This window comes from Hippocampus zosterae, chromosome 17 (genome assembly GCF_025434085.1).
Source record: "Hippocampus zosterae strain Florida chromosome 17, ASM2543408v3, whole genome shotgun sequence".
NCBI classification, from domain to species: domain Eukaryota; kingdom Metazoa; phylum Chordata; class Actinopteri; order Syngnathiformes; family Syngnathidae; genus Hippocampus; species Hippocampus zosterae.
Genome location: NC_067467.1, coordinates 6,370,629 through 6,398,262, shown reverse-complemented (window position 1 = coordinate 6,398,262; position 27,634 = coordinate 6,370,629). Strand labels below are relative to the sequence as shown.

The 27,634-nt window shown below is 43.0% G+C and overlaps 3 protein-coding genes across 4 annotated transcripts; all 3 read left to right on the top strand.

Annotated features, from left to right (window-relative positions):
• The first annotated feature begins 110 nt into the window (after positions 1-110).
• On the top strand, positions 111-27,634 carry LOC127590144 (metalloproteinase inhibitor 2-like). Of its 2 annotated transcripts, XM_052049594.1 has the most exons (6): positions 111-288; positions 512-588; positions 664-766; positions 873-994; positions 1,070-1,186; positions 27,485-27,634. In XM_052049594.1, the coding sequence occupies exons 1-6, from the start codon at positions 159-161 to the stop codon at positions 27,617-27,619; spliced, it is 684 nt and encodes a 227-aa protein (XP_051905554.1). In that variant the 5' UTR covers positions 111-158; the 3' UTR covers positions 27,620-27,634. The 2 variants fall into 2 exon arrangements, with proteins under 2 accessions (XP_051905554.1, XP_051905555.1); XM_052049595.1 differs by lacking the exon at positions 27,485-27,634 and having other exon boundaries at positions 1,070-1,288.
• Positions 2,636-4,337, top strand: LOC127590152 (metalloproteinase inhibitor 2-like). The gene is made up of 5 exons (XM_052049603.1): positions 2,636-2,904; positions 3,341-3,414; positions 3,483-3,585; positions 3,885-4,006; positions 4,118-4,337. The coding sequence occupies exons 1-5, from the start codon at positions 2,775-2,777 to the stop codon at positions 4,283-4,285; spliced, it is 597 nt and encodes a 198-aa protein (XP_051905563.1). The 5' UTR covers positions 2,636-2,774; the 3' UTR covers positions 4,286-4,337.
• hs3st2 (heparan sulfate (glucosamine) 3-O-sulfotransferase 2) lies at positions 10,573-21,585 on the top strand. Its single transcript, XM_052048342.1, has 2 exons — positions 10,573-11,324; positions 20,329-21,585. The coding sequence occupies exons 1-2, from the start codon at positions 10,867-10,869 to the stop codon at positions 20,945-20,947; spliced, it is 1,077 nt and encodes a 358-aa protein (XP_051904302.1). The 5' UTR covers positions 10,573-10,866; the 3' UTR covers positions 20,948-21,585.

Sequence of the window (27,634 nt, the reverse complement as noted above, 5' to 3'; positions counted from 1 at the left end):
GAGCGTGGGCAGGTGAGGTTGATTTAATTGTGGGCGGAGTCTACTGCTATAAAATGGTACTTGTCCCCCAGAAGTCAAGTAGAGTGAACTTGCCGGTGTGACTCAACACAGCCACCCTTCTGGAACTGCATCGTGGTTGTTTTCCTGAACCTTCAACGATGAGCTGCAAGAACTTTGTGCTCCCCCTGCTGCTGTTGTCCTTGTGGGGGCTCTGCAAGGAAGGAGCGCAAGCTTGCAGCTGCTTCCCGATGCATCCGCAAGAGGTGTATTGCCAAGCGGATGCTGTCGGTAAGCTGCAGGAGACTCCACTTTATATCATTTTCCTTTTATTATTTTTTAATAGTTCAATTTGTACTCTCATGACAGAATTTTGTCATCAGATGAATTTTGTCCCAGCACCCCCTGAAATAAACATGCTTTTTTTTCTCAGTATTTTATTCCCACCCCATTTGTGCAGCCATCTTTGCTTCAGAATGCCCTTTTTATGCATTTCTTAAATTTTTCTTTATAGTTATCAAAGCAAAGGTTGTTGGAGTGACACCTGGCATGGAAGGGAAACTCAAAAAGTATGATATTGAACTCATCAAGGTGAGCGACTTATTTGTAGATCTTCTTTCAAGCACATCAGATGAAACCTTTTTTTTTCTCCCGCTCCCAACCCAGACCTTCAAGGGTGCTGAAAAGCTCTTTACTGCCATTTACACCGGGCCCAACCCTGCAGCGTGTGGAGTCACGCTGACCAAGGGTGTTGAATATCTCCTCATGGGTATAAAAGCTTGAATTTTCTCCAACTATGAAGTTATTAGGCTTCAGAGGTCACTTTACCATCGGTCCTTCAAAGATGTTCTGAGGTTTTCTCTCTGCCATTACAGGTAGACCGTATTCCAATGCCTCTCTGCACATGCACCGATGTGACTTCTATCAACCGTGGGATGCCTTGAGCAACAAACAAAGGGACGTGTTGTACCACTATGGCGAGGGCTGCAGTTGCACGGTATAGCAATACAACTGCTAATAATTTTTTTTAATGCGTGTATCGTAAATATCTGTCCTTTGTTGTCAACCACAGATCAAGACCTGCTTCTCCTTCCCGTGCTGCATCACTGTCCCGACGGAGTGCTTGTGGACAGATTACCTGCCAAAGATGGCCAATGGTAAACAGGCCCAGAACTTTGCTTGCATCAAGGACTTTGTTGGCACTTGTACCTGGTATGAAGGGGTTAGCCAACATCCGGACGACCTACCTGAGAATAAAAAGGAAACTCATCAATAAAAATTGATGAAATGAAATATTCAACACTAGCTGGATTGTGCACAAACTTGTCCTTTCACGTGAATGCACTGCGTCACGTCGACGTGTGAGCTGGGCTATTTGACAGGCACAAATATTTGCAGTCGAGACTCCACCAGAGGGCGCTGTTTCATGTGACTACGTTATCAGTCACTCATCAAGAGCCCCCTTTCGACGTTTCAGACGGCACGGCAGTTCTCCCAATTTAAATGAGAGGCGAGCTGTTATGTTCATGTGTTAAAAGTGACGCTAAGGTGCATTGCACGAGCAAACTGGATGTCAATGTGAAGGGGAAAAAAATGCTAATTCACTCACTGTTGGTTCACACATACTGATTAAATGTCCCCGCACACCTACGCAGCTTCAAATATTCAAAAAGCAGTTTGGGCTGTCTAACAAAGTAAACACAGACCTTCATTTTTAATTCTATATACAGTACGAACTACAGCATGTTATGAAATCAATGAACTGCTTCATGGAACACATTTTATTCCTGCATTTAGTATGCTTGGTTGAAGCTTGCTTTCAAATTAAATGCTGGCAATTCTAAAATTTTAAGATGTCGTTGCATCTCATATGCATCACTAGCACCAATGTGCAAAATCCCAATGTCAAGATTTATTGATAAATTGGATGGACGCTTTAGGACGGTGAATGTTACTGCAATAAAAAGAGACAAATTGTGCCTGAATAAATGTCTGAAAACAATTAAGTGATGAATTGCAAATGCGTTCTCCCACTTTACCCTGGAGTGTGCAGACTTGTGATTTCTTTACATACCACTAGAGGGAGCTTGCGATTGGCGAATACCTGCACTGTACTTCGACTCAGTTTCCGAGAGGCTGCTGTTACTGCAATAACATGGCAGCATCTTGCTCATGGTCCCCCCTACTGCCAGGCTTACCCCCCCCTCCCCCCCCCAAAAAAACAGACAGACTGCAATATTAAATTTTACCACTAAAGTGTCAGTCAAAATGGTTGTGCTTTTATCATTCTGATAATTTTTCACATGTGATTTTTTTTTCAAAGTTAATTATAAACCCTCCTTTTTGGTCGGAGGGAGGGGCTCCACTGACAGGACAACAGCTGTGTCTGATGGTCAATTAAGGGCGCGATGGTGTCACCCTGGCAATGAGATTGGACATCAATTTACTTTCCTTGAACACAGCCGCCCAAACCCCCAAAAATAAATTAAAATAAAAATTTTAAAATGACATTCAAGCCATCTGATAGATAGTCCCTTTCATTTATGTGAGTATTTATTTATTTATTGTGTCAATTGTAAACATTTTGCGCACGTGACATTGATTAATTGTGGGCGGAGTCTGCCGCATAAAAAAGGCCCTCAAACCTGAGTAGGACAAGTCAACAGCTGTTGAGAAACATAGTTTGGGGGTTTTTGTCGGAACAATATTCCTGTTTGTTTGCACAAACAAAACCTCTTTCTACCTTTCTTAGACTTCATTACCCCGATTAATTAACAATGGGCTGGAAGGTGATGAACATTTTGCTACCCTTGTTGGTGCTTTGCTTGTGGCGGCTACAGGAAGGAGCAGACGCCTGCAAATGCCTCGTGAGACATCCGCAGGAGGTGTTTTGTCAAGCAGACGTTGGTAAGTTGTAAATTTCGAGTCGAATTGTAATGTAATCAATGGCAGTGAGATGACTTTGAGAGACTGTTAGTGTTAATGACACCCCAACTTGACTTTGTCAAGCTAACAATTTAGTTTGCTTCGTTCAGAAGCTGGTGTTTGCGGTTAAGTCTATACTTCTTCAGTCGTCAATGAGGGGGGAATTTCTATTGTACTTTGTCACAAAATGGTTTGCACAGTAACGTTGATGTAATTCTTTCAAAAAAACCTAAGTTTGACCTGGCTAAATAGTGAAGACAATTTACCTGTTGCCATTTTTTGTGAATTTCAGAATGTCTTTTTAATCGGGCAATAATTTTGTTAATGGCTTTATGTGAGGTGCTGAGTGTCTGAAATTATTTTTTCCACTTGTATAAACTTTTGGTAAGTGTAATTCATATTTAAAAACACTTTCCAGTCATCAAGGCAAAGGTATTGGGAGGGAAGACTGACAGTGACAAACTCATTAAGTACATCATCAAACAGACCAAGGTAAAAGACATAAGATTTATTTTCGTATCTGTATGTATGCAAATATAATTCCTCCCCCTGACCCCCAGATGTTCAAGGGCCCGAAAAGGAATTTCGATGCAGTCTACACTGCGTCCAGCTCTGTAGCATGTGGAGTCACTCTGAAAAAAGGAACCATGTATCTACTCATGGGTAAGGAGTGTAACAATTCTGTAGAAAATGGTTACCCCTGGAATGAGCCTAGCCTACTTTAACCCTTCTTCCTGGCTATCAAAATGTGGCCGAAAGTAGCTGCTACGCCACTAATGTGGCAGGAGGACCACAGTAATGCATGGATAGGTCCAAAGGAAGCGTTGGCGAATCGGCCGGCGGTTGACTATAATTGAAAATCTTATTGCGCAAACTTTGCACAGTGGCGCCTTCCCTTCAAGTTTTGTGGCTGTCGAGATTTATCATGTCACGTTCTTTTGTATTTTCTTCGGTCATTACAGGCAAACTGGAGTCCAAGGGCTTGCTGCGCATCACCGGGTGTGATTTCTTTCAGCCTTGGAGTTCCGTGAGCGCTGGACAAAAGCGCCTGTTGCGGCGCTATGAAAAGGGCTGTGATTGCAAGGTAAGAACAAAATCTTGCCCTTTTTGAAGACTCACTCTGAATTTGTAATAATTAGAATCGCAGTCATCTCTCTACAATGTTAATCAATTTCCTGTCTTTGGTCGCTCGCAGATCGTACGCTGTACCTCCATTCCATGCGGCATCAGCAACCCAGCTGAGTGCTTGTGGACGCAATTCCTGCCGATAAAAATGGCTAGCAACGAGCAGGCCCAAAATTTTGCTTGCCTCAAGAAAGGCTACGGCTATTGTGCTTGGACCAAGGCATCTGGTTCTCCCTAAATCAGGTTCATGAGCATCAAAGGCCATAACTTTTGAAATAAACTTTAAAAAAGATCAATGCATTTTTTTCTTCTCTTGATCACTTCTGCTTTTATAACGATGGCCAAAGCATTCACTCGTCTGCCTAGTCAAATTGTGTAGGGAGGTAGTGATGCATAAAAATGAAAAATGCCAAGGAACAGATTTTTTTTTTTTTATTCTAAAAGGCTAATTGTCCCCTTTTTTTTGTCGTTTGTGATGGAACAAAATTTGATTTCATGTATAGCTGCCAAACTTTTTGCTGAACTACTTATGACTGTAGCAGGCAGGGGGTTAAAGTAAATAGAATTGTGTCGTTTCATCAAAGCAGAAACGTCAAATGCCATGAAATGCTTTATAAAATTTTGCACAAACGCCACATCCTTTCGGGATTGAGCCTACTGTAATTTCATACACGGAAAACCCAAAAAGGTCAATAGTGAACTATTCAACCCAATCTACAGAGTCAAAATTAAGCCAATATGCTCCAAATCCAGTAACTCAATGAGTGGGTTAGGAAAACGACCCTTTTTTTTTAAGTTTGCACCCAAAATCATTTTCGATAATCTACTTCAAGGAACACCCCTCCCCCCCCAGCAAAACACTGCCTAAAGTGGCGTTTGGAACAATAGGGCAAACCGGGCCATAGAATCATTCCTTTGCTTGCTAAACTGAGGCCTCATAAGTCATTGCGGTCCGTGCGAATGTGCTCAGGGTGTTAAAATCGGAAAAGGAATGGCAACATAAAGGTGGGAGTAAGCATTAGGAGCGATGAGTGTGGCGGCCAAGCCATCGACAGTGGCTGGCCGGCGACGCTAATGCGAGCTCTACGTGTGAGGGGGAGCGGGGGGTTCCTCACTTTGGGCGAGCGCTCCTGATTAAACAATGATTTATAGGCCCGCTGGAGCCTCTCTGGCAATCGGTTCTCGCAATGAGATTCTTTTCCTCTCCTGCACCGGTGAAACATCTCGGGAGACCCGTCCAGACTGGACGAAATGTGTAGTTCAGAGCTGGGTGGGCATTAAATGCGATCATCATGATGGCTCTGGTGGGTTCATGGGAGTATGAACGTCTATTTGTCTCTCTCGCACACACGAAGGGACAAGTCGGGCTCGGCTGGCTTCCTTAGTGGGATGAAGGAGCCGGTCTGTTTTAGAACCTTGTTTGAGCGAGTGGTGAAGCTACACATTTCACACCTTGCACACCACTAGCTTGATTAAAAGTTTTAGCTGACAGTGTTTCTCATTTCTTTATACTCGATACACCATAAGTCTGCTTATCTTACATGAAGAGAAACAAGCGGAAAGACGACTTTGTGTTTCATGTGGAATGTCTGGGTCTGATTCAAGACCATCTGATGAATGATTGAAGCCACCCCCCCCCCCCCCCCCCCGGACGGATACAGCCTTTTTGTCCATACACAGAAAATTCAACGATCAATTTGTCAGAATACGATATCACAAGCCCGGTGCTGTTGCCATGGCTGCGGGAGAAGCGGCGAACGTCGCATGATCACAATCTTTAAAAAAAAAAAGATACAGTATTCCATGTGTTGCCATGGCTACGGCCAAGCAACCCCCTCCCAGATAAGAACATCCATTGATGGTCCATTCCTGCGGGATTACAGCGATGCGGGTGACAGTGACTAAATGTAGATCATGTGGGTGGGGGGAATCGGCGCACCCTCTAATTTTTTTTTTTTTTTTTAAATCTTGCTCATGCTTCAATAATATAGTGGCTTGCAGGATTTGCATTTATTAGCCGCTCTTTGTACAATAATCTGGTAAATAAAGGGATACATTCTCTTGTAATTAACCTTGAGTGGAAACCATCATCATAACACAGCATCTAAAGCGCATACTCAGCACGTTAATTATTCAAGAACCTTTATCACAAATGTGTCTCTGTGCTCCTCGTGGCTCGGCATTCCTTGATCGGGATGCAAAGTTTTTAAAAAGTGGAGTCACTACAGTATGGTTGGGAGTGAAATGCCCCCCCAAAAAATTACACTTTTATGTTTTTTTTGGTTTGCTCAAGGATCCCGATTATCGTTAATGGCCAAACCTGACAAGCCTTTTCTTTCGACACCCCGAGTCGCCCCCCAAACTAGTTGCAGACTGTCAGCTACTCATGAAAACATGCAATGGATTAACCTGATAAGGTGGTGTCATCCCGAAGGCTTGCTAATGAGTTTGAAAGCTGCTTAAGTAGTCCAGAGCTGTTGGAGCAAAGAACCCCTTTCACCTGGAGAGTTGGGATGGGGGCGGGGCCTTAACCTTCACTCAGGAAGGGACTGTTTGGAAAGTGCCGTCAAGGCAAACAGCGGGATAATTGCAGCGTTTTTTTCTTTTCTTTTTAGGCCAGACATTGAGATGCTCAGCGATGCCGGCGAGCGATGCTATTTGCCCGATGTGTCCTCCCCCCTGCCTCCCTATTGTGATGAGACAAAAGTAAGCGATGCGAAAGAAGTGCTTTTGATTTTAACAGCCCGGGCTAAATGTCAACGGCAATTAGCTAACAGTGAGGTAGCGTGGTAGCCTGCTGTTTCTGTGGCCTTTGAGGGGATGTTTGATTTTTTTGGTACTTGTTGCATTCATAAGAAAACAGAAGACGAAAGGGGGGGAAAAAAGTCGCAGCAACTCCTTGGTCTCACTATTGGATCTCCTTTTTGTTGGTTTTACTTTTATTGTAAGTGGCACAGGTAGCATGGCGGATGAGTGGCTGAGGGTGGTGATGTCAACTATAGCTCCACCCTGACCCGACACAATTGCATGCCCACAGACAGAAATAACAGACAAAAGAGTGACTTGGTCGTTTAATTTCTTCCGCTATTTGCAGGGTAATTAGGACGGAGCCCGGGCGGGCCGCCGGTCGGGTGGTTCACTTTGATCTGGCCTGTCAAAAATAATCATCAGCAGAACATCGGCATCATGCATCCCGAACGTACACTATCATGAACTCACGTTTCATAAACAACTTTGTGAAGTGGTTAGACGATTCAGAACAAACGAAACCATCATCACAGGTTCGTCAATAGTCATGGCTAGCATAACAAGCTAAATGACACACACGCTAGTACAAACTGGCATCAAGCAGACTACGAAGGTTGTTCAACCCCCCAAATTATTTTCACTTTCACTTGTATTGTTCCCTCGCATACAAAACAGGCAATCTTAAATGCAGACGGGGACCCCCCCGAATTGTTTAAACCCAACAACAGCAAGATGGTGCCAAAGTAATAGCTGTTATAGCACTGCGAATTAGCGCAATTTTCAACAAATTAAAAAAGAAAAACAGACAAAATAATGAAGTGACTTTGCAAATGCTGAACGACAAAGAGAATTTACTGTACCGTCCATCCAGCCATTATCTCAACCGCTTTATCCCCAAGAAGATCGCGGGGCATGCTGCAGCAAATCCCAACTGACTTCGGGTGAAACAAGGAAGGCCAAAGTCGGAATGGAACCTTGCACCTTCTGCACTGTGAGGTGGACGTGCTAACCAGTTGACTAGCGTGTCGCCTTCTACTGTACTGTAAGTCCTCTTTTTTTTTTTCTAAAATGGCACTGTGACAAAATATCGTAGCTGTAATAGTCTCCATTGTGCATAAATCTCAGGAAAGTCAATTTCCATTCACGGCTGCTTTTAAACAAAATAATGTTCTGGCACCCAGGAAGGTTTTGCTCTTTGTGTGTTCTAAAATAAAGTAATAACAACACAATGAATCCAAACATGATTATGCAGGGGAACAAACCGGAAGCCGCGGCTTATACAAATGCTTCATTCCAAATTAATCCCACGAGCCGCGTGATTACAGGAAAGCCCCGTCGTGGTGTTCTTCGCGGGACTTAGCTCAAAGTTAATTTACTTTAGCGCGCCGTTCAAGCTGTTGTTCATTTACAAAGCGACTACCTTTAGCGTCTTCTCTCATCACGTAAATGTCAGACAGCCGCAGTCCGCCGTTAATGAAATCATTTGGTCGTTTGGAGTCAGCGGGTGCCGTGTTTCGTTTAAGCCTTGTGAGGAAACGGGGTTTGGCCCGAAGGAACACAGATGAACATATTAAATCATCCACCGTTTTCTTCACAAGGCTGGAGATGGATAGAAAAACTCTCTTTATTAAATAATGGCCTCGGCGACTGCATCGCCTTCTGCTACAGAGAAATAACTCTGTCACGATTCGATGAATTGGCTTTCTCCATGAGGCAGTTTTAGACTCAGCGGAGCGTAATAAATGTCCGCAATACTGCATTTAAAGAAAGAAAAGTCTTAAAAATGACTTATGACCCGTTACACGAGCGCTTTTTAATTGCAATTTCCCTTGAAAGCAATTTTTGTTTGAAAGGCGCCCCCCCATAAGAAAGAATCCATTTTTGGTTCAAATTGTGGACATCAAAAAAAGCTGCATAGGCAATTATTTTCAGTGACCTTCTAACCCATTCAACGTCAGCCATTTGCGCTGATCGCAAACCTAGAATGCAACGACTTGACCGCATTTTCACCGAGTATTGTGTTCGATGATTTACATCAATCAGATCTACCAAATAAAAGAACACAAACACCTTTCAACAGAAAAACATCTTTTTCCGTTCTCTCATAAAAGCTTTAAGAAATTCAGCCACTTTGCCCAAAACCTGGAAAAACATTTTTTTTCCTTTTTTGGTCAACAAACACAAAAAGCAAAACAATGACTTTGTGCATCGGATTCACTTCACCTACCGATGAAGAAGAGAAAAAAAATGGAGCAAATGACATCGCTCAGCCTTTAGAACGAAATATTCTTAACACACTCCACACCACGGGATAATCTTTTTATCACTCATTTTTTGACTTGGACCATAAGTAGAAAATCGGGCTCTAATTACCCCCGATTATCGATATGCCGCGACAGCTAGGTCAGATCGTCTCTATGTGCGTATCCGATTGAGAGTTGCCGTAGCCGTTTATTTTCCTCCAGGCTGGATCTTTGTGAAATAAAATTGGTTTGGGGACGGCGGGGTAATGAGCAACGGGTGCTGCCAGCCGACAGCTGCGATTCTCCTGACAACACTCGGATGTGTGTTGACACGTTTTGACTGTAAACTCGCATTTTTGAGCCTCATCATCTGTCAGATGAAACAGTAGAGAAGCGCAGCTGGCGGTGCGACACATAATTTAGTTGTATAATGTCACTGTTTTAAAAAATATATATATTTTTGCAGAAATGGATTTGGGGTTGGGTTGTGTATAGTGGACGTACAGTACGTCGTTTTTGTGATTTACATCCGAGCAAAACAAAGCGTCTTTGGATGCAGAGAGAAATGACAGGGAAGTGTGAAGACAGGCTGTAAGTGCTTCTCAAGCAACACTGGCTCATCAATATGCACATGATTGCTCTTCAGCTTCGCCAAGTCCCCCCCGGCTGTTAATTGTTTTGCGCTTGCTCTATTATTGAGACGACTTGTTTTAGTTTAGGCTTGACCAACTCCGACGGACATGCTCGGAAAGGCTGAAACATGCTTTGAGCGCTGGATTAGTAGAGCAGATCCGTTAAACAAATTTCAGTTGTATTTAACTTTTATGTACATTTGCTAATCTTGGAACTGCTCCCCCACCACCCAAAAAAAAAAGTTCTATTCAGATTAGATTTTTTTTTTTATATTTGTAACTTGAGGTGCAATAAATTTCAATTCAATCATTTTTTAAAGTAGGTTTTAATTTTCCTGCATTCCAGGCACAGTGTTGTCGTGATGTTTTAAACTGCGCATATCACTCTTGAAAGTGTTGGGTTAAAAGTAAACCAAAGTGGGCTAAATAGCTAATGAGCTTTGGGTCCAAAAGGGAGCATGTTGAGTTATTTTTGGGTCAAGATTTTTATTCAACGAAGGGCATAAACTACCCATACTGATGAGTTAAATAGAGCAGTGGTGAAAAATAACACAGATACTAAAAACAGTTGGCACCCCCCCCCCAAAAAAAATCTGAACAGGGACCAACCATCAATTTGACCCAACTTTTATCTTTTTTTTCTTTCAAAAAAAAACAACCTAAAGAATTGGATTTTTAAAATGCTGTGGTCCAATGTTTTTACCCCAAATGTTTTTTTAAACAATTGTTTTTAAAGTGATACCAACATTTTCTAAGAAGTAACAACTTTCCCCTTTGAGGGGTTGCCAGTGCATCGAATATTTCTACTTAAATAGATCGTGATACATTTGCCACCTCTGGTCAAATCACACCAGCAAAATGCTTTAGTCTCAGTATGTGACAACACGAAGCACTTTTGTGTTCATATTGCAAGATATGAACCCATCCCTGTGATGACGTCAGAGGTTCGTTGAAGTCTGCATAGGTGGGTGAGCATCACCAGAAGAACCACTTCCAGGTCCACGATAGATGAGGAAGGTGGACTTTTGTGGACTTGGAGCGTGCAGCTTTTCTGGGATTCTTCTTAAGACGACTCCAGTAGACCACACGTTTGCGCCACAGTTTCGGAGGAGGAGGAGGATGGTGATGATGAAAAGGAGTTGTCGGAGGACGGGTCCAATGGAGCGCCGTGCAGAACCTTGAACCCTCATGGAGACATGGCACAGCGGTTCCTCTCGTCCGCCTTCATGCTGACCGTCTCGCTGTCGTGTACCTACCTGTGCTACACGATCATCTTTGGCCGCACAACCGTTAATTCGGGTCGGATGTATGAGGGGAGCCGATGCCCGCCGAACCCCAACGCGGCCGGGAAGAAACTTCTCGCCCAGTCGGAGCAGTGTGCCCGGCTGCGGTGGGTCCGCGCCGCCGCAGCCGGAGCCCCTCCCGGTGCTTTCGGACCTCTTCCTCCCTCTCCCCCGTCTCGCTGGGTGAAAAACTCAAGTTTGGCGCAAAGGTACGGAAATAAAAAACTCCCTGGCGTCTTAATAGTGGGAGTGAAGAAAGGAGGAACCAGGGCGGTGCTGGAGTTCATTCGGATCCATCCAGATGTGCGCGCGCTCGGAACCGAACCCCATTTTTTCGACCGCAACTACGACCGAGGACTCGACTGGTACAGGTGGGCAAAACAAAGTCAAGTTTTCAGCCTTGAACGTTTCTTTCCTTCATGTTTGATTCACACCGTTCATTTGCATCAATTCTGACGTATGCGCACTATTTGCGACAACATACGGAAATGCTGCTTTTGGGAAACCTGGGAAATTTGTCAAGTCACATTTAAAAGTCGACATTTCTATTTGGGGAAGTACGTGTGATTGAATTGAGACATTTATTAAGTATATATCATGAACGTCAAAAGAAATGGAATCGAACTGGAGTAGAATAGAATCAACCAGACTAAAACGGAAAGTCTTTACCTTCATTGTACGCTGCAAATACAACGAAACTGTGGTGCACCTTCAATTTGTGTTCGTATTAAAAATACAACCGAAAAATAAATAATACAAAATCTATACCAGTACTGAGACAAGCCTATAAATGATGTAGTGTGCAGAGCAGAAAGGCACAGTGGAATCGTGTTGGATGTGAAAGATACATGAAATAATCATTAGATTAATTATGTACGCCACCGTGGAAGTCACACGCCTCTGAAGTTGTTGCTGCATTTTATAAAACTGGGAAATTGGAAAAGTACCACTGGGGAATTTGTTTTTGGCAAGCCCAAGCAGTGACTTCTGACGTTTTACCGCCAATGATGAATGTAAAACGGCCATTCATTCATAATTTGGATTTTTGTTGCATTCCAACCACAAACATTAATGCTGCATTCAAGCAAATTTTCTGATGTCAATTCAACCTTCATATGACATCAAAATCAATCAATTGATGTCGACCCGACACAGCAGTAAAAGCCAGCTACCTAATTGCTGGCAAAATAGCATTATAGCCGTATAATAGCCGTATTCCGACGCTGACTTTGTTGATTAAACGATGCACGATGAAGGCGGCTGTGTTGATGTTCAATTGACATCAGGTGCCCACTGGGTGGGGAATCGGAATCTTACAGAGGAATGCTGCTTAGACTTTACATTCAGGATGAACCCATTAATGTGGGGAAATAAATATGTGATGTCAACTTTTTATGTACTGTGGGATTTCTAAATGTAACGCCTCAGAAGTAATGCCATTTGGAGTGTCATTTTGTGTACTCCAACAAACATTTAAAGCTGCGTTCAACAAAACTGGGAAATTGGACATTTGTATCGACACATAGCAAACGTTGAAACATGTCAGGAACAATAATGCAAAGTTTCCTGTTGAACTCTTCTGAAGTTGACCTATTTGGGAAGTGTGACTTTGTTGGAGTCTACCAGGGGGTAAAGCCGCGTTTGGGGAAACCGTGAAATCAGAAAAACACATTGGAATGAGACAGGGGTGCAGTGGTGTGTAAAGGGGCGGTGGGGTTGGGTGGTGGGGGTGGACGCGGCAATCTCAACCTTCCTGACGACAGATAAGCGTAAAGTCATTCTGGCGGCAGACATACAGAATATTGAAGAGCGAATTGTAAAATCTTCCACCTGAAAATCTGCAATATAGAGACCATGTCTTTTAGATGACTCCTCCCACATGCTTAAAACAAATTTGAATGCAAACATAAAATGGATACAAAAAAAATCGTCAAACGTTGTATATTTAAACACCAAAACGTTCAATCAAATCATATTTTCTGTCTGACAAGTCAGCTAGCATAATGCTAACTGTAAGTTGAGAAACGCCGTAGAAATTTGCATAGATCTGACAGTAGTTATAAACCTTCAAAAAACTGCTTTACACATGGAGCAGCAACGCACACAAGCAGAGTAGACAACACTACCTACAGGCATATATTCTGTTTGTGGTGAACGTGTGTGATATCAAACCATGAGCCTTCACTTCATAATTGCAGTTTTTTTGGGGTTTTTTTTTTGGCGTCACTTGCTGAGCATGTATCAAAATCCAAATGAAGGACATCAGATGAATATGAGTGCACCGACTACGAACGAGGGTGCTCAAACATTCTGGGCATCATGTTTCATTATGTTTGATGTTAGTAAGCGTGCATTCCAGCCTGTCTTCTGGAAAAGGCACCACGGCCCAACAAGTCGAGCGTTGAAGGCCGGAGTAGTGATGTTTATGCAGGGAGGAAAAGAAAAAAAAATCATGACAGCCATCAGGAGTCAAAATGAATCGTTTGGCACATTCATGGTTTGACGCCGTCGTCTTTACTCAAATCCACTTTAATTGACACTTTAATTTCAGACACTCACCGCGTCTCAGTTTGATGAATGGCTCGCGTAATCAATTACGAAAAATGTCACCCATTGATTTTCTCTCAACTGCAACTTCTGAATTATTTATTTATGTATTTATTTTATAATTCTTGACCTCTGAATCGGTTGCGCCGACACAGTACAATTCATTACAATCACATTAGAACTCACTTCTGTAACGATGAGGTTAACGACAATTCCCGAAAAACAATTACCATTCCCGAAGAAAATTCACGTCACTCCGTTTACAATATGGAAAACTCAGTTTCATACTTTGTATTTATTAATTTTTTTGTTATTCACTTTCTTTTGTCCTCGTTAGTGTCCCTCATGTTTTCACTCGCATCAATCCCTTTAGCAAAGAACCCCCCCGACGCATTTCTAATTGTGATAACGTTGCTTGCTCTCACCGGCATCACATTTTGATTCTATTTCATCGCCCCTCCTCATCCCACAGCCGAATCAGTTTTTATTCCTGCATCTCAGTGATCGCATCATCACCTTGGTGTGACACGATCAGTATCATATCATATCAGGAGTTCCTCAGTGGTTCCCATCTCTCATGCTGCGCCAATAAATAGTCTCATGTGTTTGAATGCGCTCTGACATGTATATAACCCCGCAGCGGGTAGATGATACGATATCCTAGCACTCAGAAATCCGAAAAAAGATTTATTTTTAATCGCCACGCTCCCATTGGTGAACCGACATGTCCGCCAAGATCAAATCCCGCCTGAACTCTTCCTCCTGTGTCTCTATGTCCTTTTATATGGCAAATATCCAAGGCACGAGTGAAGCAGACACAATCCGCCTGCACCGAGAAATACCCTTGACCGCCACGTTGCTGGAGGCTGTACAGTAAACTCTGCCACGATCCCGTGCATCCAAATTTGCTGCTGCCGCTTCTTAAATTCAAGGTTTCCGATGAACAAGAATGAAATGATGACGGACGTTTGATCGTTCTTGGATCAGTATACCCCCCCGATCTCCCCTTGAAGGTTTTGAAAATGTAACCTGTGAAAACAGTATCGATTAGCAACATGAAATTTGGAAGTCTTTCATGACCCACAAAAACATAGTCTCAAGGCGCCATGCCGCAACAGAACAGGAAATCGGTGATTTTAAGTGCAAGCGGTCATTTTTGTTCAATAGCATGCTCAGTTATAAATTATTATTTTTTAATTCAAACTGTTTAACTGAGCAACAAGGAATTTGATAGAAATGTCTACTATGAGGAGACCCACAAAAAAGTCTCAAGAAGCCATGCCCGAAAAGATATAGCAAATCTGCCATTTTATTTTGAAGGGTTGATTTCCAGATGTTCTTCCGAGCTAAACTTACTTTTGAAATTTATGTCAAATTTTTATGATATGTCAATGCGTCTTGGTGTCATTTGGTGGTAGCACACGGTTCATTTATTACTTTCGTGACAAAACCAGTCAGGGTATGAATTGAGTGTCAGGCTGTTTGGGAAGGTTTTGGTCGTCGACTCGAATTCAAACTCAAACTTGACCAAATGTGTTTGTTTTTGAATCTCATGAGCATGACTTGGTTTGTTGCATTAAGATTTGTTGTTGACTGTGCCGTTAAGGCTATCAGAGCCCCCATCACGACATCGGCTGATTCGTTTTTCCTGCCTGCTGTTAATGTGACAGCCCTTAAAATGACTTCAATTCACAGTCTTATTGCTCAGGGAGAGCAAATGTCAGTGATTTCCCTCCGCACTTCAAACTATGACGACTTGTTATTCCAAAGTCAAGGCCCTCCGGTTGAAAAACAAGCGTTTTTCAAGGTCAACTGTCTTATGCAATTTTTTTTCTTTTTTAGCGTAGCAGAACTACTTTTTCTTTGAACTTACATTTAGCACTTTTAATCTGAGCTGAACCCTCCACAGTCGGAAAGTCTTGCATTTTGATTCATGACCGGACGTCTTTTCAGCTCTAATTTTAGAAGGATACTTTTAATAATGGAGAAGCTGTCGACGTTAGATTTGTCATATCGAGAAAAGAGCAAGATGCCTTTTTTTGGTCTCTCTCTCTTTTTTTTTTTTTTTTAAACGTGGTGCATCAATTGAGACGTTATGAGAATCACTCAAGATGGGGACATTTTCTCTCCACTTTCCAGCTAAACCTTTTTTCCATTCACGGTGTGTGCGCTTTTTGGGACATTTCGCGACAAATGTGGCACGACTCTTCCCCCAACAAGTTGCTTTCCTAATGTGTGGCGAGAACTCCATTTGGACTGCCCGATTGTTACATTATGAATGTGATATCTGCGCCTTCCCTGTACACACCTGCGACAAAAATTAATGCAATGACAATCCTATAAGACCTTGCCCTATATTTGACTATTTAGTTGAAGATCTCAAGAGACTGGACAGCCACGATTTTGGGCGCATATTGTTTAATGGGTGCCATTATTTTTAATTACAACGACAAATAGTTGTTGTCCAGAAAGCGACAAAGGCCATTTTTTTTTCATTAAATCATAATTAATATAGGCCCAAGCCCAAAGCTAGCAGCCCTTACATAACATTTTCAATATCCTAAATGTATGTTTTGTATGTGAGCTTGTTCAATTGTAAATAATCTTGGAGAGGTTGGTCAAATATATGAATTTCATATTTGTCCAAGGAAGCAATCCCCGCAGACACACTCTGAAAAGGAGCCGAGCTCTGCTTGTCTCAATAATTTTGTCTACATCGTGTGTGTGTGTGTACCAAATTAGGCAAACAACCACAGTCACCGCATTATTGTGGTGTGAGTCGTTTTGTTATCCCAGCCGAGATGCACACCGCGGCGGCATCACAGCCTAATAGGGAGTCCGCGGCGCTTTGAATTACAAGACATGGGTGTCGTCTTCCTCCATAACGATGTAGCCGCGTCCCAAAAGGAAGCAAGTGTAAATCTCCGAGACCTCTCGGTTCCCTATCACGCTGCAGCAGCAAGATAAATCACGGAGCGACGCAGCCGACCGGGTGCTCTCGGAGGTCGCTTTAGTAGTGAGCGCTCATTATGCAACGGAGCAGCGGGCGCTTTGTGTTCCGCTCTTGACCCAAAGTACCTGTGGAGGAGACGTCTCGAAGGCCGCGTGTTTTTGTTTGCTCCTTCTCGCTGAGAGTTTCACATCATGACACATGACAGAGGGTAAAACTTGATCGAGGTGAGCAGTGCCTTCTCCGCTGGTCTACGCAGAGAAGTTATACTCGGCCTTATTTTTATTTTGTAGCATTTCTCTTTATTGCGTCCAGTTTATAGATGTGGAGGTTTGTTTTTTTTAATTTAATTTAATTTTATTATTCAATCGCATTTTAGCCTCTATGTGCTGCCATCAAATCTGCCCATGGCCTTCAGAATACGCTGGCCAATATAACTTGTAGCAATGTTTCTTGAACCCAAAATTTGACCGTCCTCTAATTCGAAAGAATTAGAAACACCTGAGCATGCTTCAAAGAAAGGTCCTGATTGCTATTAGCAGTGCTGGACGTGCTTAGCCGCTAACGGCTAAACGGGCAATATGTGCCCGACTGAAGCTAACGAGGCATTTGCGATCTCGTATTGAATTCAAAAAAGACAAATTGACGTATAACTCAGTCAAAAACATGACGAATTGGCTATAAAAGGAAAGTAGTCATTGGTATTTTCACGAGTTGACGTACACCTGAATGTCATTGTACTTTTGAGGAAATTTTTTAAATATATCATTGCTTTGTACCATCAGGTCATGGTCCCTTTCCACTGTGAAGGGTGTAATAGAGAGCAGTGATTGGACAGCATTTCTGTATCGAGCCTCGTCATTAATTGGTCACACCGTGTGACTTGTTGCTAGGCAGAGTTCATAAGGTCTCCAGAGCTGTTATAATTGTGCCGAATGAACTCTGCCGAGCCAAAAATGACCAATCTGATTGGTTGATCTACATTGGCACACCCACGAAAATTACCGTTGCTGCTAGTGCTCTTTTAAAAACTACATTGGAAGAGAATTACTGCGTATGGGTGGTCTTTTTTCCCACAGTCCAAAAACAACCATCTAGTTGGGTTAATTGGGGACAAGAAACTTCCTGTTGGAGCGAATGTGTGACTGTATGCAGGATTGCAGGTCTTTAATGTGCCGCCCCGCCCGGCTCCAGTGCCTCTCAGCCTGTGTTGGCACAGGTGAGCACCAGCTCCGTCTGCACAGGATAAGCAGTTAAGACTCTCTACGATGTATCCTAAAATGGAACACTGCACTGAATTTAGATTCTGACAGCGAAGAGAATAATGGTTCTCAACTTTTGCTGAGGACCGAACCTGTCGGATTGTGTCTCAAGGTCAAAGAGGTCCTCGTTGCACTAAAGTGCGGATTCACACTCACAAGACATCATTAGGTACTCTGCACTGATATGCGGTGTCCGGTGTGGTGTAAAATAAACACGCAGTCTTTTCGAACAGATTGTCCATGGCTCGTTAAATGCAATGCACATATTGAATAGATAATGCATTATTAAATAATAATGCCACTATTAACAACCGTACCGTCTATTGGCTCACTCATTGGAAACTCATTATTTAAAACGCTGGATGTATAATTGTATATCTCATTAACAATTTAACCACTAATTAAAATTGTCAAGCAGTTGAGTACACAGTAAGCAATTACAGGACCGTTCAAGCATTTTAGAGCATGCGGCAAAGTCTCTGCGTTAACAGTATCGAACGCATTGTCCTCGCCTCACTCGGGTTCATTTTCTTTAAGTCATTAAAATGTCACCGCCAAGACTCCTAATGCATCTTGACTTAAACTTTAATTCACCGTCAACTTAGTGTGTGTGTGCGTGTGTGTGCAATTCTGTGTGAGTGTGTAACAGAAAATAAAGATGTAAGACTTTTTACAAAATCAATGATTCTTCTTCTCAGTACCCGTGCGGTTTGGTTCAGCTTTAATTTTAATTCCTTCACAGTAGCGTGAAGCAGGTAAGCAGGTTGGGGAGTTTGAAAGATGGGTAGTCACTTTGGTTCATTGTGTGTCAGTCATTCAGTCAGTTTGCGCATCAATGCAGATGGTTAGATAGAGGACAAAACATTTGTTTTTGATGCAGATTTGATTGGACATTTTCACAAGAGTCACTAAGGGAACTAACGAAAACTTTTTTTGATTGTTATTTATTATCCACCTTCTTAGTTACAGATGAGAAGTTTGTATGTTTGAGTTAATTTATTGCTGATTCTGTCTGTCTGTCTGTCAGTCAGTTAGTTGGTTGGCCTGTTTTTTGTGAGTTGGTCAATGGCTCGAGTGGTTGGTTCATCTCTCTGACAATCAGTTATTCAGTTAGTTAATTAGTTGTTTGGTGGATTAGTCAGTCAGTTAATCAGTTGCAGTACTTTAGAAATCAACGGTGTATGGACCAATTGCAATGGTTAGGTGGCATCTATCTATCTATCTAGCTAGCTAGCTATCCATCTAGCTAGCTTGCTATCTACCTAGCTGTCTAGCTAGCTAGCTATCTAGCTAGCAGGCTGGCTAGCTACACTACACACAATAAAACAATGAAAATAATGTCCCACACGCAGTCCGTCCAAATTGCCTTGGTGCCTACTTCTTTCGTTTGAATACAGCTGCTGTGATGCACCTAATTTGCCACAGTACAAAGCAAAGGAATGCAGACAGCGCAGTGCAATACGGTAGTCGGTGTGTTTCTAAGTAACCTGTCAGTGTTGGTACTATTTAAAGACGCTCCATCTGTGAACTTTCACACCGTCAGCCCTTTTTGTGTGTGCTTTGACAGCCTGCAGCAGACACCTTCCACGCCCCTGTTGCAATCATCACCACAAGCGTCCGCACAAATCCTGTGAAAAATGCTCATGAGTTGCCATTTGCTGGGGAAAAAAGGCGGAGTTCTTGGGAAAGATTAATTGTTTGCTCTCCGGCCCCCAATGCTCCGGGGGCCCACGACGACTCGGGATGAATAAAGCAAAACGGATCGATAGCGGTGAGACTTTAGAGGTAACCTATGGCTGGAGTTTGAAAGGTTACCTTTTAATCGAACCGTGCTTACACTCATCATGAAGAAATGTCATCTTTAATCATCCAAACACTAAAGCACAGACCTGTGAGAAATTGCAAAAAAAATAAAAACGACGCTTTTTGGTGTGAGAAGCTGAGCTAATACTTTTACAGTGTCTACTACTTGATGTTCAGTTGTCACTTGTAACTTCCAATATTTGTCATCATATATGTACTGTGTACCACTTACAAAAAGTTTGGGCTATTTTGGCTTTCAGGAGAAATTTCAAGATGACCCACTTCACCAATCAACCACTTTTCATATCTTTTGATGAACTTGTTATGAGTCATTGAGTGGATGAAGTATCCATCAACTAACGTAACCGAGACAGAGACGCGCAAGAGCAGGCTACATGCTAAACTGAAGGCTAGAGCGACAGGAACATTGTTGCTAGCTAACCTCTGGTCTCGATGGATGGATGAGCTGAGAGCAAGGATACTCTCAGTAGAGAGTTTTGTGCTCTGATTTTTGACAGAACAAAGAGTCAACCAGTATGCAGACGTTCAGGTGATGGAGAAAAACTGCGCGAAGGACAATGATGGCAAAATTGTAAAAATGAGACTGCTAATTCGTTGTAGCGTGAGATTTTATCCTTTTTACATCAGAACTATTCATGTAAGGTTTTTTTTCCATGAATCATGGTAGGCCCAAAAACAAAATTCCCGAATGCCAAAATGTTTTTCTGTATACCCTGGACTGTTTGCCAGTCAACTACAGTACCTAATCTAACTTCTATGAACAACTTGTTTTGTTCTGTTCTTCCCCTCAAGGGGTCTCATGCCACGAACACTGGACAGTCAGATCACGCTGGAGAAGACCCCTAGCTACTTTGTCACAAGGGAGGCACCCCGTCGCATCTCCAGCATGTCCCATCAGACCAAACTGATCGTGGTGGTGCGCAACCCAGTCACCCGGGCCATCTCGGACTACACGCAGACTCTATCAAAGAAGCCCGACATCCCCACCTTTGAAGATCTAGCCTTTAAGAATAGGAGCATGGGCGTTGTGGATACCTCGTGGAACGCCATCCGCATCGGCATGTACATTCTACACCTGGAGAACTGGCTGCGCTATTTCCACCTCTCACAGATGCACTTTGTGAGCGGCGAACGCCTCATCACGGACCCGGCGGGCGAGATGGGTCGCGTTCAGGACTTCCTGGGACTCAAGAGGATCATCTCAGACAAGCACTTTTACTTCAACAGGACCAAGGGTTTCCCGTGTCTGAAGAAGCCGGAGAGCAGCGGGCAGCCTCGCTGCTTGGGGAAGTCCAAGGGCAGAACTCACGTACAAATAGAGCAGGAGGTTATTGAGCAGCTGCAGGAGTTTTATAGACCCTTCAACATCAAATTCTTTGAAACAGTTGGACGGGACTTCAAGTGGGATTGAACTGAAACTTCTACTTGGGCAAGTATGAATACTTTGACTTGAAACCTCTTAAAATTTATTGGAAGCTGCTCGACAAAAATGAACTCATCCAGAGACCTGATTGTCAAACCAGGAAGTTGTTTGCATTTACGTAAAAAAGAAAATCCCTTGGAATATTTATGGAACAAAACAGACGGCATCCGCTGGAACTGTCACGAGCCAAGCCACAGGATTGAATGTGTCACGTACACACCCGTAAAAAAGTTCTCGATGTGCTTGAATGCAAATAACCAACAACATCTTCATGCAAACTGCTGAAAACAGGGTTCTCATACAAAAACTCGATGGTATGTACAGGAAAAGTAAAACACACAAAAAAAATGTATTTTGGAATTGAATGTGTCACATAAAGATTGAAATATAGTATTATCCTCGAAAGCCCTAAAATCGTATTCACCAAGTTCAGTTTGGGTAAGCTGTATGGGGTACCAAAACAATGGAACCACAATGGACTACAGTACCCCCATATGGGCGGAGCTACACACCCAGCATTCCATTGATTGGTTAATGGAAAATGGTCACTTTTGTCTGACGATGGGCAGTACCGTCGTGAGTAGAACCAAATTGGGGAACATATGGCTGCTGATTATCTAAAGAAACTTTTTAAAAAATCAAACCAAGTGTAGCCGCTCCTCGCTTGTAAATCACATGAATAAATTAGCGGGCAAGGTGCATTAATTCTTCAAGGCCTCTGTCGCGTTAGCGCCTCACGCCAATGCGAATGCCACCATTTTAATATTCATTGGCTCCGATTGCTTTCGAACGCGCTGGGAATACACCCAAAGCAAAAAAACATGATCAGTTCTGTCCAAGTGGCAACAATGAAAGCAACACAAAAAAAAATTAAAAAAATAAATCTTTACTGTTGACCGGCCTGACTCAATAGTCGAGTGTATGTTTCTATCGCGAGATCTGTCCGCCGATTTTGAATCTCTTGACACAAGTTGGCTGAGGTGGGCCAGTCGAAATCAATACATGTTCCCTGAGCTGTCTAACTGATCTTTGGGCTAATTGGCTACTGTCAAAGCAAGAACACTATTGATTTTGATACCTGAGGAAAGACGAGCAGGCTATTTGATGTCAAAGTTGAAACGAAAACTTGCTCTTTAACCGGAGAAAGTTTTTGGGCTGATCATCAACTTTTACGAACTTCTCCAAAAAAGCGAGAACGCTGCTTATTTTCTGACTTCTTTTCAGGCTGCCATGGTTCTGCACAATATTGATTTTTAACCATACCAGACTGAAGACGTAGTCGTCTCTCGAACGTTCGAAATGAACTGCTACACCAAAGCAAGACCCCAAATGATTTTCGGATTGTCTTTTGACTCCTTTTGTTCAGAAACCAATTGGTAGTCTAAATCAGTCCATGTTTTCTTTTCAGAGTCTCCGGAGATATTGTCAAAGCGATAACCCATCTGATTTCACCCCCATACTCGCTGGGTTTATTGTCCAATGTCAAAGCAAGAACACAATTGATTTTGAGCATCTTACACAAGATGAATAAGGAATCTGTTGTCAAAGTTCAGATCGATACCTGTCACCTGCACTTTTCAACACTTCTTCATTCCAAGAGAAGTCTTATGTCCAAGCAAGAACCCGCAAGATTTTTTTTCCAGACTATTGGGGATTTTGTTTGGAACACAATTGATAGTCCAAAACAATTCACATTATATTTCCTCTGATTTTAAGAGTCTTGAAGATCTTTTTTTTTTTAAGCAAGAACCCATCTTTTTTTGTGGGGGTGGGGGGGATTTGTTCCTGCCCAATGTCAAAACAAGAAAACAAGTGTGCGTAATGGTAGTGGACCCAAAACGCAGGGAGGTAGGAAAAGCAGGGTGTACTGAACAAAATGTATTAGCAAAAAACACTTGCAGGGGAACAAAGTCATGAAAAGATCAAAATTAAAAGTAACAACCCCCAGGACCTAAAACACCCAGTAGTGGCCGCAGGAACAGGAACAGGTGACAGCCGTAGGACGTGCGGCACCTAAAGAGGATGGGTGGCGGCCGCTTGGATGTGTAGCACAGGAACAGGAACAAGTGACAGCCGTAGGACGTGCGGCGCCTAAAGAGGATGGGTGGCGGCCGCTTGGATGTGTAGCACAGGAACAGGAACAAGTGACAGCCGTAGGACGTGCGGCGCCTAAAAGAAGATGGGTGGCGGCCGCAGGACATGCAGCACAGGAATAGGAACAGGGGACAGCCGTAGGACGTGCGGCACCTAAAGAGGATGGGTGGCGGCCGCTTGGATGTGTAGCACAGGAACAGGAACAGGTGACAGCCGTAGGACGTGCGGCACCTAAAGAGGATGGGTGGCGGCCGCTTGGATGTGTAGCACAGGAACAGGAACAAGTGACAGCCGTAGGACGTGCGGCGCCTAAAAGAAGATGGGTGGCGGCCGCAGGACATGCAGCACAGGAATAGGAACAGGTGACAGCCGTAGGACTTGTGCCGCTTTCCAGATTTCGTTTTCCAGTGTGCAAGTGTTTTGTTTTTGTTTTGTTTTGTTTTTTGCGAATACATTCTGGTTCAGTCCACCCTGCTTCCGGGTCCACTGCCTTCACACAACAGGACACTGACCAAATGGGTAGTTTGTCTTCATGCATTTCATCATATTACAACGAAACATATTAATCACAAAATCAAAAAAGAGCCACTTGAAATTAGATTCGGACTGCTATTTAGAATTTTTCTCCTTTTGAAATTTTGATTGACGGTTCAATTGCGTTAGACGTCAGCGTCTCGGTCAGCCATTAGCGGCAGACACGTCGTGTTTGGCAACTTTATCTCGCGTCGGTTATTTATATTTCTTTTTCCCCCTCTCTGCGGATTTCAAGAAAGCTGAAGGCTTGATGACATTACACTCACAAAGTTTGGGTGATGTGATACTTTCTATTTGACAAGTGATTAAAAATGTGCTCGGCGCAACAGTTTTGGGGGGGAATCTTCTTCTCTCCTAGTGTTCATTTGCTTCTTAATGCGGGCCCCGGTTTGTCATAGATTTGCATGCAATCACAGAAGTAATAGATGTACGCCACATTCAAAATGAGAGCGAACTATTGGTAATGAATATAGAGCCTCTGGGATGGCTTCTCCAAGCGAAGGCCATCAGTGAGATGATAGTCCAACTTGTCAGGGTGTCTGCCCAGGTTTAGCATTTCCATTATGACTTTTTTTTCTTTCTTCTTTTTCTACTTCCAGAGAAAATGGCAGTTTCAATTCAGCCGGTGTCCCCATTTCCTGTCTTGTCAGCACTGACCTCATACAAACTAATGAGATCCAATGGCAGGAATGTATTAGTAATGTTTATTATTATGGTCGCAGTTTTCTATCAAATATAAAAATGCTGCTAGCAAGATGTGAATGTAGCCACGACTTTACTAAAATTCCCACGAACAGCTGTGGAGCTGAGCTAGCGTTAGTGTGGCTACTACATGGGTAGGATGACTTCTTCGTAACAGAATCTTACTATAAGAGTGAACGTTATCGGTTTCAAAAAGAGGTAATAAATGTTAATTTCATGTCGTGAGATCCCTTTGGTCTGCTTCTGTTTGCTAGATTTATGCCCAGGTGTTGAAAAAAAAATGAAGGATGGGAATGTTTTTAATTCTCCCCAATATTCCGCAATAGTTTCAGCAAGGTCAGTGAAAGTCTGCGGAGGTGTGCAGAAGGCTCCCTTTTTTTAACATGCAAATATTCCTAATTGTAATATATAGTATGTATATTATATCGAGCATTATGAGAGAGCCTCATTCCCGACGCCTGTCGTCTTGCTGAATTACAGCAAACCTGCCTCCTATTTGAACTCATTAGATTTCCGACAAATTGGTGCACTGCAAACAGCAGCAGCAGCAAAAAAAAAAAACAATCCAAAGAAGAAAAGACGGTAAGCGAGAAAAGTCCTGTGTGTTCTGTCATGCACTTGGCAGAGACGACTCGACAGCAACAAAAGAAACCCATGACAAGTTGAGCAGCGCTTGGCTTGAAATGTAAGCGGATTATTCATGTCTGCTGACATCGCTGGGACTTCAAGTCAGCTCCAGCAGAGTCCAAAGATGATGACAATAAAGCATTTCATAACATTTTAAAGAGTCCGCAGTTTTGGCGTCAGATCGCCTCAGGGATCCTCAGGCAGTCCCCGCACATTACGGAATATTTATTATTATTCTTCCACCAAATTAATAGCCTTATCAGGGGGTGCTAAATTTTCCTGAAAAAGATGGGGGTGTTTTTGCAATCGTGAATGTACAGTCACGGGGGGGGGGGGGGTGCCACCTTGTTTTCTTCAATTTCTTGTTAATTTGTAAAAAAAAAAAAAATATATATATATATATATATATATATATATATATATACAGTACCGGTGTATAAAAAATATATATATAATGTTTATATTTTTAATACAGTATATACATATATATATATTTAAAATATATTCTTATATATTTTGGGGGGGTTCTCTCAAACAGTACCTGACGGGGAAAAAAAAATCCCAAGAACCAAAGTGTCTATTTTTCATTCATTCATTCATCTTCCGTACCGCTTGATCCTCACTGGGGTCGCGGGGGGTGCTGGAGCCTATCCCAGCCGTTTTCGGGCAGTAGGCGGGGGACACCCTGAATCGGTTGCCAGCCAATCACAGGGCACACAGAGACGGACAACCATCCACGCTCACACTCACACCTAGGGACAATTTAGAGTGTTCAATCGGCCTGCCACGCATGTTTTTGGAATGTGGGAGGAAACCGGAGCACCCGGAGAAAACCCACGCAGGCCCAGGGAGAACATGCAAACTCCACACAGGGAGGCCGGAGCTGGAATCGAACCCGGCACCTCTGCACTGTGAAGCCGACGTGCTAACCACTGGACTACCGGGCCACCCAGTGTCTATTTTATTTATAGGTGGGGGGGGTGTTCTGAAGAGCTGCCCTGATGTTGTTTTCACTTTGCTTTGATCAAGTCAACTCTAGGTTTTTGCTGGAGTTTCAAGGACGAATGATTCCCCGACATAATAGCAAGTTCATGGTGTCATCAAATTCGGAATTCAACCAAAAATTGATTTCTTTTCAAGTCTCCGTCCTGGCTCCTCAGTCCAAGTAAGGATAAGCGATTCCGAAAACGAATAGAAGGGGCAAAAGAAGTCGACTCTCTTTGAGCTTTCCGTCCGTCGTCAAAGGGTGAGTAGCTTTATTTATATTTTCACTTTGTCATTGTTTTAACTTTTCACATTTGTCCAACAGGGAAGAATTTGTAAAGCTGACTCGTCTTCAACACCTGAGCTGATTGCTGATCAACTGCAGGTGTGGAAAAACACTCTTCGGAAATCACTTCACCCAGTCTGACAATTCAAGGCAAGAGACAGACAGAAAGTTCCAAGAAGCGGGCTCTCCAAAAATGAACGAGCGAGTGAAAATAAATACACAGAAGAAAGAAAGTCTGTGACAACACACAACTTTTCAACCTCATTTTACACGAGTAAGACAGCTAACGAGATGCAAGATTGACTCATCTTTGGAAAGAGTCCATTTTGACCCGCCTCAACGCTGACCCGTTTGCCGTCGTGACAACGTGAGTCGTTTGATATTCTTTTAGTTTCGGGTTTACCTTGGTTACAAAATGTTCTGCAGGCTACGTATCATCGAAGGGAGCCTTGAGCACGAATCTCATTGAGCTGCGAAGGCTAGCAAGCAGTTGTAAACAACAGCAGTGACGTTCGCCAAACATTCCCAAACAATTTTGATGCTTTCAAACTGTTTTTCTTTCAGCCAACAAATTTTGAACGCGTTCTAAGTGAAAATTGTTGGCGAAGGTCTTTCCGACCTTGAGCGAAAAAACATTCCCTATGTGTGCAAACACTTGCAGCCCTTCGCAGCTCAGTGAGAGACAGAAATTGATGGAGGAAAAAAAATGTTTCTCTTCCTTCCAGCTAAGAAAACATTAAAGAAAATAAAGGTGCGCAATCAGGGTGAAAGGAGATGATTCACGAGCCCAAGCCAACACAGCGGCTCTTGTTAAATGTTCTGAAAATCTACAGTGGCCTTTCTAAACCCCCCCCCCCCGCCCAAACTCCGTCATGCGTTCTTGGCTGCGGCGCATCTTCGGCCAACCCTCCCGAGACGGAACGATATGTCAGAACTTCAGCCCCGCGTGGTTCATCATGGAAAAGGTCATGGTGGGCCTGGCAGGGATGAGCTGAGCGGCATCTGAAAAGAGTGTCGAGTGTTTGGAGGCAGCCATTAGAAACAGGATCTTGTTTTGATGAAGAATCTTCGTATCCTATCAATGTCCATTAGGTAACTTTATGAAGAATAGCGACAGAATAAGATATGTGGAAGGCGACTCAACTGGCCCTTGTGAGGATAAGCGGGCGTGCTGATGAATGTTTTTATCTATCCCAGGGGGCGGCCATCTTAAGATGTTCAAATCGGTACCCTGCGTATGTTGACATTTGGTTTGAAATTAGTTTGTTGATTACTTGGTTAGGTCAGTCAGTTACTGGAAAAGGGGTGAAACCATTTTTATGGGGAGTGATGTCATGCATGCGCCATGCCACCGTTGGACTAATAAAAAAAATAACAATGCAGGAAGGAGAGCGATTTGCGTGTTGAAGCTGGAAATCCAGTCATCATTTTGAGTGTCAGCTGAAGAA

Excerpts from the sequence above, each read along its gene's own strand:
- hs3st2 (XM_052048342.1), top strand. The coding sequence starts at position 10,867 with ATGGCACAGCGGTTCCTCTCGTCCGCCTTCATGCTGACCGTCTCGCTG. Across the intron at positions 11,325-20,328 it reads CGAGGACTCGACTGGTACAG|GGGTCTCATGCCACGAACAC; the intron begins GTGGGCAAAACA and ends CTTCCCCTCAAG.
- LOC127590152 (XM_052049603.1), top strand. The coding sequence starts at position 2,775 with ATGGGCTGGAAGGTGATGAACATTTTGCTACCCTTGTTGGTGCTTTGC. Across the intron at positions 3,415-3,482 it reads ACATCATCAAACAGACCAAG|ATGTTCAAGGGCCCGAAAAG; the intron begins GTAAAAGACATA and ends CCTGACCCCCAG. Across the intron at positions 3,586-3,884 it reads AACCATGTATCTACTCATGG|GCAAACTGGAGTCCAAGGGC; the intron begins GTAAGGAGTGTA and ends CGGTCATTACAG.
- LOC127590144 (XM_052049594.1), top strand. The coding sequence starts at position 159 with ATGAGCTGCAAGAACTTTGTGCTCCCCCTGCTGCTGTTGTCCTTGTGG. Across the intron at positions 289-511 it reads TTGCCAAGCGGATGCTGTCG|TTATCAAAGCAAAGGTTGTT; the intron begins GTAAGCTGCAGG and ends TTTTCTTTATAG. Across the intron at positions 1,187-27,484 it reads AGAACTTTGCTTGCATCAAG|AAAAGGGGTGAAACCATTTT; the intron begins GACTTTGTTGGC and ends GTCAGTTACTGG.